This window comes from Crassostrea angulata, chromosome 4 (genome assembly GCF_025612915.1).
Source record: "Crassostrea angulata isolate pt1a10 chromosome 4, ASM2561291v2, whole genome shotgun sequence".
Classification (NCBI taxonomy): domain Eukaryota; kingdom Metazoa; phylum Mollusca; class Bivalvia; order Ostreida; family Ostreidae; genus Magallana; species Magallana angulata.
In genome coordinates, this window is record NC_069114.1 from 30,984,476 (window position 1) to 30,997,702 (window position 13,227).

General features: G+C 33.0%; 1 protein-coding gene across 2 annotated transcripts; it reads left to right on the forward strand.

Annotated features, from left to right (window-relative positions):
* The first annotated feature begins 2,269 nt into the window (after positions 1-2,269).
* Positions 2,270-13,177, forward strand: LOC128179295 (uncharacterized). 2 transcript variants are annotated; one of them, XM_052846683.1, is made up of 12 exons: positions 2,270-2,301; positions 3,225-3,293; positions 5,948-5,992; positions 6,327-6,489; positions 7,541-7,689; positions 9,738-9,986; positions 10,402-10,503; positions 10,627-10,783; positions 10,907-11,118; positions 11,217-11,465; positions 11,565-11,627; positions 11,896-13,177. In XM_052846683.1, the coding sequence occupies exons 3-12, from the start codon at positions 5,950-5,952 to the stop codon at positions 12,417-12,419; spliced, it is 1,911 nt and encodes a 636-aa protein (XP_052702643.1). In that variant the 5' UTR covers positions 2,270-2,301; positions 3,225-3,293; positions 5,948-5,949; the 3' UTR covers positions 12,420-13,177. The 2 variants fall into 2 exon arrangements, with proteins under 2 accessions (XP_052702643.1, XP_052702642.1); XM_052846682.1 differs by having other exon boundaries at positions 2,271-2,301; positions 11,893-13,176.
* Positions 13,178-13,227: the final 50 nt, after the last annotated feature.

Sequence of the window (13,227 nt, forward strand, 5' to 3'; positions counted from 1 at the left end):
TGAATAACACAGAAATCGATAAGCTTAAGAAGGAGTGATGGCCATTTTTCTTATGAAGGAGAACTCTGTTTAAAAATTCAGGAAAAATGATTAAAACTTTAAAGCTTAATTATTTGAATTTTTTCTCTCCTAAATGCTAGTTCATGACCGAAAATATCATACGTCAAAGTTAAAAGCAGATCTGATGAGCAATTTGATGACCAACCTGCCCCCTTATTTTCCTGTGTGATTTGTTATTAATATTTGACCCATATGTATTCACAATATCAAAAGAGTGATAGAAACTTGATATTGGTGAAACGAAACGTACCCTATTAAAATCTTATTATACCTTTTTTTTTTACTATCATCAAACTTATATACTAGATTAAGCTAAAAAAAATTACCCTCATATCCCCTTAACTCTTTGAATCATAATTAAGTGATAAAGTGTTCAACCTGTGGTACATGTATGTGTTTTGTCCAATATGACAGCGAGTTTTTTTTTCTTAAATCAAATTTTTTAACAAGGTATTCCAACCTTTGTTTCTTGTTTTCTCTTTTTCTCCGTTTACGTATACTTTTATATATAAATACTCGGACTAAAATTTATTGTTTTGCTAAAGAATGACCTATATATGTCATATTTCAGCATAATGATTACTCTCTGGCCGACACTTACCCGTATCTATCTTTAAGCAAAAACACGATGATCGAAATAAATAAGGGCCGATTAGATGTGGTCTAAGAATTTTACTGGCACGACATACGACCTGTCCGGAAAATGTTTTTGTTCTGTTTGTCCCGTGGACGCATTTAACCTAAAATGAATCTGCTTTGCCAGACAGAAAAGACCGCCAAACAGTTTTCTATGTCACCAATGTCTGCGGACCCCGGGCGACCCGACGCGTCCATTTATCAATGAAGGCAACGCTGTAATGCTGAATTAACGAAAACAACCCTTTAATGCACTGCATCAATTATAAGTATTAAATTTCATTATACCTGTCATTCTGACCATATCAACTATGTTTAGATGCGGGGAAAATAGAAGCATTAGGCAATGCTGATTACAACCACATTGATGGAAAATTGGCAATTAGTTGGCATTTGAATTATTTATGCCCTATTTTTCACAGACATTAATTTTTAGTTTTTTTCAATTTGGTAAATATGAAAAGCTTTACATAAACTGCTCAAAACATCCCTTACAGTGCATTTAAATAGATATTAGATTTTTTCTGTGTTTTAAAGTATTTATTACTCAGGTATTTACATGTACATCATCATGTATGTACTTAATAGTGAAACCAATTGAATGCTCTCCTCGTATATCATTGACACTAGCAGCAGCGACGAGAACAAAACAACGACGATAATAAAACACCAACCCCCTCCCCCAACAAAAAAAAACTCTGAACAGATCAAACAGAGCGTTATTCCTACCCCCCCCCCCCCCCTTACCCTCTCAATAAAAAGAACATCGTTACATCCACCCTCACACGAAAAAATCGACACAATACAGTATATATGTCCAAAAAAAGGAAAATGTATTTGAATCCACCTTCATTGAAAATATCGACACAATACAGCATTATAAAGAATAAAAATTCATGTAAATAGTTCCATAAAAACTTACATAGTTACATACAAACATCAATTTAATACAAGGGAAACAGATTAAAAAAAAAAAAGTTTCCATACACTTTAATATTACCCCCTTTCCCCATTTATTCACATCAAATTGTAGAGAAAAGAAACAGTTTTAATATGATTATTACGAAAATTGTAATTGATAGATCCTGTCTGCGTAATTGGGAAACTATATAATTAGCGAAGATTAATTAATCGATTTTGAAAATATTAATTAATTGAAATTCGAGGAGCTTGCACAGATACTATGTTATAAATCTTTATAATGCTAAAATTATCATTACCACCACAATAGCAACAGCACACCACAATTTGTTTTAACGCTGAACATAAGAAATTTCACCCTAAATCAAACAAAAAATTGTATAACTCTCGGTCACGGAAAACTTAACATTCAAGGTAAAGAACCAAAAAAATAAAAATAGATTTATCTTCTTAATATCTTTTATCAACTCTTTTCAGAGATGATTAATTTTAAATTGCTGTTGATTAATTAATCCTACTAGAGTTATCAGAAGATCAAAGATTCCGGCGGGACGCGGAAGATTAAGTTGTCAATAGGACTATGAGCGAAGTGATTTTGCGCTCGCCGGTGCGGATCAATACAGGGCAGGTAATAACAAGCAGTGGAGGTTTCCTCACTTACTTCTGCATGCTTGGTCAGAGAAGGTGAGTACATTTGTCGTTAGAATCTTTGTAGGTTAATTTCAATGTCGTTAAATTACTTCATGTTATGTAAACAGTAGCTAAAGAGTTTTTAAGATCTTTATGTACTGTTTTACTTTAAAATCACCACGTTGATAAAAATACATAACGGTCTTTTATTTTCACTTATTTCTTCGGAAGTATAAGAGCTGGAATCATGTCCACAAGTTATCATTACAGAATGTAATTTGCGACTGTAAACAATATTGACATTAATTGTATATATATGTAACTACAGTATTTAATGTCACCCATGCACACGGATATGCATGTGTGGCATATGAAAACGTATTTATTGCTCGTAAATATTTGTAGATATACAGATGTATATGAATATGTACGTACAGGAATAAATTGCAAGCAATTATGATATTATCATTCATTAATGTCTAAAATTTATATTCCGTGTCCTTCATAGCAAAATATAATAAATTCAGGATTAAGCAAATAAGATCTGCATTGATTGTATTTCAAAGGAGAAGTGCGTATATTTTTCTTGGGTAAGTTTATTGACTGCTATGATAACAATTTGTTCACCAGAAATGTTTGATTGTACATTTGAAAATTCAGATCTGAGAAACTAACTGTTCAGATTCAAAGAAACGGTGTTCTTTCATGCAAACTTCTATAGCTGAATACCGATTAGCAGCCAGAAGCAGTAAAAACATTTTTAAAGTACTAAATGCATCTTGAAAAATTCAATACAAGCAACGCTCTAAAATTAATGTATGGGCAATTTACGTCATTTTAAAAAATTCATGTCTACCGCAGGCTGAGTACAAAAGAAAATGTATCTTTGTATCTTCTGTATTAAACAAAAAGATACGATTTCTGGTCTAACTAATAACACGTTTGATGTAATAGTCCCATATTTACTTACGTTGCAGGAAACAAAACTGGCCGAGGGTGAAGAAAAACCCTTCAACGCTTTCCTGTTGCGAGTGATATTAAACTCAGTAAGGGAGATATCATTTACATATTAACCAGAGTTTTTAGCCTGTGTCAGAAGCACAGTCTATCATTATTTCTATTGATATTTTACGATATGTGGATAAAATTGATAATTGTAGGGTTGATCTAAAAATAAAAACATTTTCCAAGTAATTTTGGAACGAATGTTCAACTTTCAGAACAAATAATGCAGAGCAACTATTGAGCTTTAAAACGCTTCATGTACGTAGGTTGTAGAATAAATAAAAAGTGTTTATTTTTAAATTATGATTAAGACTTTTTTTTTGCTGGAGTACTTTTCTATTTATTGCCTAACAAATAAACTCTTAATATTGTTATTTTTTATCTTAACATTCAAAAAGACGTCCATGATATATTATTAAAAGTAGAGCTAGCTATTTTCCTCTAATTTTTTCTTTCTACGTACAAAAAATCAATTGACATTCCTTTTGAAAAATTTGCTACACACTCTCGCACTTTTACAAATTATAGAAAAAAATATTCTCTATGCTAAAAAAATGTGTCGGAGGTTCCCTTGGGTCCGTGTAATCTTGAATATTGAAAAGACAATTTCCTTTTTTGCTTATCCTTAGGTACAAAATTTAAATTTTATGTCATTTGTGGGCGAATCACAGAATATGCTTCCAACTTCGTGAATTGTTATTAGAATACACTTACGTCTAAACAATTAGATTTTCTTCACAAAAAAATGTTGACACTTCCCACTTGACTTTCAATCTCTCAGACAATTAAACAATGGATGACAGCATCACGATGCTACAGGTGCAAATCAAAGAACAAAAAAAAAAAAGTTGATGGTACGTGTATATTGTGCAGGTGCATGTAATTAAAAATAAATCATAATTATATGTATGGCCAAAATCACAAAAACATTTTAAATTACAACTTGAATTGGATACAAATCTGAAAACATACATCTGTGACACTGCATGTACAGTGCAAACCAGTCATTTAAAATAATCGTTGATATATTTTTGATTCCGTCGAATTGGTCCGTTTTTCAGCTGCTGTTTTGACGGTGAAATGTAATTGCTTAACCAAGCAAAATAATTGGACTGTAAATGTTGTGACCTAAAACTATCAAATTATCCAAATAAATCGATACATTTTAAAATGAACAAATTTACCATTCACTTCAAAAATAAGGCCACAGAACTAAATAAACATATAATATACGGATCTGGTACAAACTATGTTGAATTTAAGCGACTGAAAAGCGCTGAAAAGGGGGAAAGCGTTGGAGGGGGGATATGAGAATAACAAAAGATCAATTACAAAGGAAACATTTGTTTTTCTGGATTTCAGTGTAAAAATTGGAAACAACTTTGGGCTATTCAATGTTAATAACCTTCTGACATGCTAGTAGATTTGAGGACAGGGAAAATATCAGCAGATACATGCATTTGGTAAGGAGAAATGTAATTTAGAAATACAGTTAGTGAATAAATAATATAGAAATAGTAGCTAATAAATAAATGATTAAGTATGAAAGATAAATAAATAATGTGTTGATGAATATACGATAAAAAAAACTAAGGATAAAACAACTGAATAGAAAATAAAACTTCAAAATTACTCCTCCAGTGCTATCAATTATATGATGGTTTTTGAGAATCAGGGCATCACTTGCAAATCTATCTCATTATTTTCATCTTTATACCCAAAATTGATCTGCTAGTACATGTACAATGAAGAGCATTGAAGTGGTAAAAATGTTCGTTTGAATGGAATATTCTAGACTTTGTATCGAATGTCAATTGTTACATAAGACACGCCCATTTCTTTTATAACGAGGAAAACAGTATTCGTAACAATGCTTTTGGAACCGCGCTCATCTTCTAAACAACACAAGCAGGGCTGCGGACCGAAATGTGGACACAAGTTGAATCCCGATATTTTCTCCGTTTATGTTTTTCATGCCCCGCGCATATCCCAGTCCACTCAACAATCTGCAAACACAGCAACAAATGCAGAAGATCGAAGAAGACGAAGAACCTAGCTTACCCCCCTAAAACGAAAAACTAATTAAACATGTGCATATATGTTGTAAAAAAAAAAACAACTTTTCTTTATTTGCAATACAGTACATGTAACAGGAAGTTCAAAACACAAATTTGTTACTAAAAATATTCTTATTTTGAACAATATCACTGCTTCTGAACATAGTTGGAAAGAATAGAAAGAAAGAAAGTTTGTGGGTTTTTTTTAGTGTATAATGTACGTGTGTGAAATTCCAGCAGAGGGGCGGTTTCGAAAGCATTGTGACGAATACTGTTTTCCTCGTTTCAAAAGAAATGGGTGTGTCTTATGTAACAATTGACGTTCGATACACAGTTTAGAATATTCCATTCAAACGAACACTTTTACCACTTCAATGCGCTTCATTGTATATTTACTGACAACGGACTCTGCACAGCTCACACAAATAAACTAATGAAATATGTTCAAGCATAGGAGTCTATAAACTGTGCAATGATGCAGCATGGCGAGTTATCAAGATTACTCGTCTGACGTCATAGTTAGGGGGAATAACCCAAGTGCGCGAATTTTTGAAATCGTGTATACTGCCTGAAGATACTAGCATTGTATCAAAATAATATAACATTTGGATGATAACCTAAATATTCTTTTATCGTAGAAATGATGCTGCTTTTGACTATTTTGTCCTCTGCCCTTGTTTTGAGTGAGTATGTTTCATTATGATAAGTTACTGTTATCAAGTAAAAAAATAGCAGATAAAGCGACATTCAATGTAAAAAAAAAAAAGTAATTATTCAAACTATAATATTCAACCATGATACCTATTCAAATCAGAAATGCACTTGAAGTTTATTGATGATAATATCAATGCAGTGCAAAGCGTAATACAAAATTGCACTTGGATTCATTTTTTAACTGCATACGATATTCATTATATCAATTAATATTCTTTAACCTGTTACTACAATGAAATTAAATTCGGGTACATTTAGCCGGAGAAAAAGATACACGATAATAAAATACGGTTTTGTGTTCAGTTACATGTCAAACGGAATTCACTCCCTTGACCTATGTGTACTACAGCGAAAGACGAAACTGGAATGATGCAAGTCAGACATGCGCACAGACAGATGGAATGCTGGCCCGGTTTCCGGATGTATCGACTGTTATGGACATTTTGGAAGAACTTCCGGCGATAAAGTGAGGGCACCCATTTTGTTATGAACCAAACACGCTGGATTTACAATGTCTTGTTCTTAATAATTGGTATTGATCGTCCTTTGTTTAATGTAGTGTCTTGCAGCAAATGCAAAATTGGAAAGAACTTTCTTAATGAAATATGAAATCATAAAGATCTTGAAATCGAAATAGGTTGGAATACATCTATCCAGTCTTTCTCAAAATTTTACTTGCAAATGTAGTTCGCATAATCCGAGGATAAAGAATATTTAGAAAGTAATCTTATGGTGAATTGAATTAAAGTGAGCATTTACAGAACTTTTTATACAACATTTTGTTTACTCTGTAAATCGTTTTCCTGCGAATGATTTCTGGTTTGAATTTGTAAAGAAAAAAAAAACGCAAACGCAAGTTTACGGACTGCAAAACCTTGCTTTGATTTGAACATTGTTTATAATGGGACTATTATCTGGGACTGTTATTAAAAGCAAACGAAGTCGTTTACTTTGGTTAATACACAAAAACACACAAAGCCATGAGTTTATTACTCATGTTGCGCATTTCTAAGTATTATGTAATTCCAGTGCTCGCAGCAAAACTCTGAGATGTTTGCACTTTTGTTAATCCAAGATTTTCCAAATTGTTCCCCAAGGTGAACGTTTAGGACTTTTTGAATACTATAATACACTTTTTGGAACATTTTCTTTCATTTAAAGTATCGGATTTATAAAGAACCCTTTTTATAACGTTTCCTGTTATTCATATCTTTGCTGCGTTCGTTTATTGACCCTGTTTAATTATATAATAGCAGTGCATAACATTTATGAGACGCTGTTTAACAGCTATAGAAGGGTCTTTCCGTATTAAAAGAATATACATATGTATATCAATTTGTCGAAGAAAAGTTTCGCAACTATAAATTAAGTTACTTTACTTACTGACTTTGTATTAAGGATATTATTGGTGGGTTTTTTTTTCAAATACAAATTTTGCCCATTTTTTTTTTTAATTAAAAAAAGAATCAACTTACCAATACATGAAAAAATGTTTATCATATTTTTCTTAATTGCAGAAATATCACGGTCTGGAATAACATAAAAGATACAAATCCGAATGGTCAACCTTGGGTTTACTGTAGTACCATAACTCTAAATTCCAATAGAACGATGTCTTTGTTTCCATGCCAACAAGCGCTACCTTTTATGTGTCAGTATCAGAAAGGTAATATATAGTTCAACTTTGTCGACTAAAGGCAACGAAGCAACTGTGGGGTAGGTGGGGGTGGGGTTGACCCCTTCACTTATGCACCAATTTTTCAGGCCCCTTTACTTTAAAAAATGATGCTACGTGCCTGATAAATAACTTCGCCGTGTCTCTAGATTTTTTAACGCTTTCTGTTTAGGCAAATATTAATAAACCATATTTTAATTTATTCGATGCGTAATATTATTTTTAGTGTGGTTAAGATTTCGTGGAAATAAAACCCAGTAAATACGGTGAAAAAAACCCTAAAAAAAATAATATATTTTTCATGTCTTCCAATCTATTATTTTCAAACGTCGCAGCTTTAATGGGAGGCTATAATGGTTGTCAGTGAAAGTCTAGCACATGCTTTCATCTATAGTAGGTTCTTTATTGCCTGTCTTTGCTTTCATCGTACTAATCTTTATATCAACAAGCTTGACAAGTTCCTGTTGAACTTCTTTTGATAAGATTGAAGTGGGAACACAAAAAGGTGATATTGACAATAATAAAATAACAACATTTTGTGGTATTTGGTTACAATAACATATGTTAAAGAACAGTGGTTTTGAGGCAGTCTAAAAGTAAATCGTAACATTATTATGACAAGTTTGTAGAAAGTAAAGACAAGTGGTACCCGAGAACAGTGATGAAACAGTTGTTTGATACTGAATGTTTAACACTTGATTCCAAGCAAAAAATAATCTAAATCTAGACACAGTGATAACAGTTCATCCAAAATAGTTCAAAGAGTTAAAAATTGAACGCTTGCCCTTAATAACAGGTCTATCAAAGATATTTTTACTGATATTTCATATTATCAGTGCACTTTGGTTATACGTTAATTGATTTCTATGTCACCTATGTCAAAGGGACTCTTCTTCTTTTGAAAATTTATAAACACGGTTAATGATGTCTATCTTTCAGCACACCTTTTAATCATGGCCGTATCTGATAAACTTCTGTCAGAATTTGACAATTGGTAAAGCATCATAAACATCGTATTACGTCACACTGGTCCATATATCACTGACGCAAGGGAATCTTTTGACAGTCTTTAATTGATCTTATCATGATCCCCTGGCAGTAATTAACTGGTCTTATTGTGTATGGTACGATCGACCTCGATCTCGAAAAGACGTTAATCAAAAGGTAAAAAAAAAAATTCACGTTAGAAATTCCCCTCAAATGCTGCTTCATGGGTAGAGTGACTATCTGTGAAAAGCATTCCATTTTTTTTTTATTCTTCTATCTAATATGATAGGATGTATATCCATTTAAACTAATTGAAAGAAGAACCAAACCTGTAATCTCCAATACAGAGGAAATCTACTACTATTATAGGACATCCATATATGACGAAAGTTAATAAACAAATCTTATTGCTTTAGACGCGATACCGTAACGATATAATATAGTATACAGACTTATGTTTGCCCCGAGTAATTTGCCCCCTCTTGAATTCGCCCAGACACAGTTGTGTTTAAAGAGAGATCATTTTAGGCATTGGGATTCGACCAGTCTTAAATCGCACGCTGGTAACAAGGGCGAAAGGGGTGAAAATAAAACAGGCGCGGATATTTCACTGTATACAGGGAAAAATGACAACCAAAGATAGAAAATATGTCACATTAGTGGATCAAGTGACATTATAAATATATCACAAAGACGGCTTAGAAATAAATCGTGAGTGGCAGTCATAAAATTGCTTTTCCGACCTTTGTTGAATGATAACTTATGATAATTGGGTAAAATGGAGAATGCTCAGCTCATCATAACACAGTGGTCATACTCTTGTTATTATAAGCCTTAAGTGAAACATTCATTCCTCAGTTGATTATCGTTTCTTCCGTCATCAAACGAAAATGTATAGGGAATAATTTATTAAAACATCACGACCAGATGTAAGTGTAAAGCATGCGCAGTAATAAATGAATGCTCATTAAATAATAGATTAATACTTGCTTATGCACACGTAACTTCGTTCTAATGATGAAAATTACAATATATATTATTCTTATTTGCAGGACAGTGTCGGTATAGGATATACGAACAAACCATGATCCAAAGTAACAATGTTATCACGATAACCGCGATCATGTGGCAACGCTGTCACGACCTGTGCGAGACTGTCACCGAGATCACGTGTCGTAGCTTCGAGTATAACCCTGGCAGTCAGTACTGCCAGCTGTCAGACACCAACAGGTGGCGGGAAACTAACCAGTTCGCCTTCAACGTCCCAAGTTGGGATTACTACCATAAATCCTGCGTTACTGGTAAGACTTGATCTCATGTAATTACATGTATACAGGATTATAATAGGGTCTGTCTGTTACCACAAGTACTATATTTTTCTCTCTGAATGTCTACATAACCCAGTTGTTAATATAACATTTCTATTTGAACGAAAAGTATATAGCACTACCATACTATTGTCATGGTTTACAAATACTATAAGACACTTTTTACTTGCAAACTTAAGTTTCTACAAGAAAAATCTTATGGTGTACAAATACCATAAGTGACCATAAGTGACCATAAATGACTCTTTACTTGCAAACTTAGTTAATATTCCAAAAGGAAATCCAATAATGATATTTAAGGTATTTCAGGTATTTATATTATTTTTGTGTAAAATAAATGTTTATGATATTCTATATGTCTGCAAAAAAAAACCTATTTTAATTTCAGCTTTGCTTCAGCAAGAGTACACAACGACTACACCTTCCCGACCTATTACGTCATCAACGACGTCAACTGTTTCTATTGAAACCAGTACCACAAAAAGCAAAGGTACTTCTAAGAAAGTCCGAAAGTAGAGACTTGTTCCTGATATTGTCAATCAATCAAATATTAATGATCTTTCATGTTCTCAAATTTCAAAGCATAACAAGTTTGTCGATTTATTTGATCCAGTAAAGTCAGAGGCACCACAACCACTGAGAATCTTGAAGTACGACAATCTATTGTCATGGCCAAGAGCCAAAGAGTTTTGTCAATCAAAAGGAGGAAGTCTGATTGTTTTGAAGGACAAATCCATTATTCCAGAGGCAAACCTTACGTCATCCGACAAGTATGTTGCTCATCAAGCCAAATGAATATATAATGCACATACATGTACATGTATTTCATATTTTTACAACCGAATTTGAAATCTTTTCATGATGTAGTAAAGCAAATGAATGGATATCTATAGTTTAGAAACTTTGTGGATTGGACTTTCGCGGGAACAGAATAAGGATTGGAGTTGGATAAACGGAGATCAACCCAATGTAAGCCATTGGAAATATGAACCAAAACAATATGACACATCACAGAAATGTGCGTCGGTAGCTTTGAAATCTCCCTACTGGTGGTATGAAGGATTCTGCTACGAAGCTAAGCCTTTTATCTGTCAGTTTAGAGAAGGTAAATTCCAATGACGTTATACAAGTTTTTTGTGATTCTAATCAAAATAGGTATCTTTTAGGTCCTTTTTTATAACACCATTCTCTTTTCACTCCCAGATATTTGCAGATACCAGAAGGAAGTTTCATCGGTGATTGTAGCTCATAACAAACTCGTTTTGGCTAACACCACCCTTTCAGAATGTTACCACGTTTGCAATTCGTCAACTCAAGTCACGTGTCGCTCGTTTGAATATAATGCAGAAAATCAGGTTTGTCAAATCAGTGACGTCAATAAGTGGACGGAAAGTCAATATTTTCTACAAGATGTACGAGGCTGGGATTATTATCACAGAAAATGCTATTTTGGTAAATACTGTGAAAACATATTTCATAATTTTTTGTGTTTAATGCTTTATCAAATAAATTTTCAGTTTAGTTCATGTTATAATTTGCAAATTTTGAAAGGTATTGATGACTTCCTTTTGTCAACAACAACGAAAGCACTACCAACAACAATAGTGACAACAGGTATGATATGATTGTACGCGTATTCTAATTTCCTGAAATTACAAGTGAAAAAGTTAAAATTTATCTAATTTCCCATCAATCGATTGATTTGTCAGCAAAAAATAAAGGTGTATGTATAGGTTAATATTGAGAATTTGATAAATGACAGGCACCAAATCATGTATTCCATAGTAGTCTCAATTAATAAACGTGTAGGTAAATAAACGGCCATTGGGGTACAAATTAAATGATATGTTTATTTTTTTATTCCTTGGATGCGTCTTAGAAGAACTAACAGACCCTAGTACACAATCGCAAACAACCACTGAAACAACGTTCGAAGTCATTCAGCGAGAACTGGTGGAAATGGGAACAAAGATCCGCGAAAAGAAACGCCTTGCGTCAAAACAAAGCGTCATCGACACGCGTCCCTCGGCCACGAGCGTCGGCGTCGTAGCTGTTGTGATAATCGTGTCAATGGTCGGAGGGGTTGTCTTATTGGACATAGGGACGCTCCATCTACATTGCCAACACTTCGCAAGGAGAAAGAAAAAGAAAAGACAAAAACATAATTATATAAAGGAACGCGAGAGTGACTGCAATAATTCGACCTATGTGGCGGAAAATACATTCTGTGATCGATGCGGACATCGTTTGACGCGTGATGGTTCTGAGCAGAGCAAGCAGAACATTGGAACGAGCAATTTGGAGGACATAAAGTGTGCTTTTAACTCAAAGGAAGATATTTTACTCAACGAGAGCAAAAACAATAACGTGGAAAATCCATATAATGATAATGACACACAATTTTGATAGACGAAAAATTTCATTTCTGTACATATACAATCAACATAACATGTAAATACGTTTTATAAATTTTATTGTAAATTTTAAAATGATTTTACTTGATACTTGTATACTCGACTGTGGGTATTCAGTATAGGTGCAGAGACATCAAGGTTACGATTTCTGTGTTTTCTATGATTCATTTTATTACAAAATGTTATAATTTTATGTTTATGCATGTACATCGAATATGTAATTTGAAATAATCTTTGTTTTATAATGTCTGATTGACCAATGTTATTGATATGAGCGTCAATCAAATGTAATCACAATATTCCCTTATGTTAGTAATAACTACATGTACGTATATGAATAAAAGATGATCGTGGCAAAACATAAAGTTAATGAGCAAAATATTTTCATTCAATTTTATACCGAGTTATTATACCGTAATTTCTAAACTTTTTAATACAGTCAACTTGGCGAGTTTTTTGGTTTTTTTTGGGGGGGGGGTTAGTTTTTTTAGAAGGGTGTTTTTGTTTGCAATCATGCAGTCTTTAGTAATTTGAAGGCAAAAGCAATTACGCTACGCAAATATTGATTGTATTGTTCAATACGGTGGTCTCTATTACTTCAATAAGAATTTATCATCAAGTTCGCTGACATTTTGAATAATCTAATAATGATTTTTTTGTTATTAAAAATACCTGAAATACACAATGGTTCTGTTTAAATAAAAATACACATGTACAAGTCAACAAAAAAACCATACATCTCAAACAATAATTATTCAACAATACTGATCCTTCTAAATTAGATATAGATATAGATATAT

Bases quoted from the DNA above. Each gene is read 5' to 3' on its own strand.
- LOC128179295 (XM_052846682.1), top strand. From the start codon at position 5,950: ATGATGCTGCTTTTGACTATTTTGTCCTCTGCCCTTGTTTTGA. The intron at 10,784-10,906 runs GTATGTTGCTCA...GGATATCTATAG, and splicing joins AACCTTACGTCATCCGACAA to TTTAGAAACTTTGTGGATTG. The intron at 11,466-11,564 runs GTAAATACTGTG...AAATTTTGAAAG, and splicing joins TCACAGAAAATGCTATTTTG to GTATTGATGACTTCCTTTTG.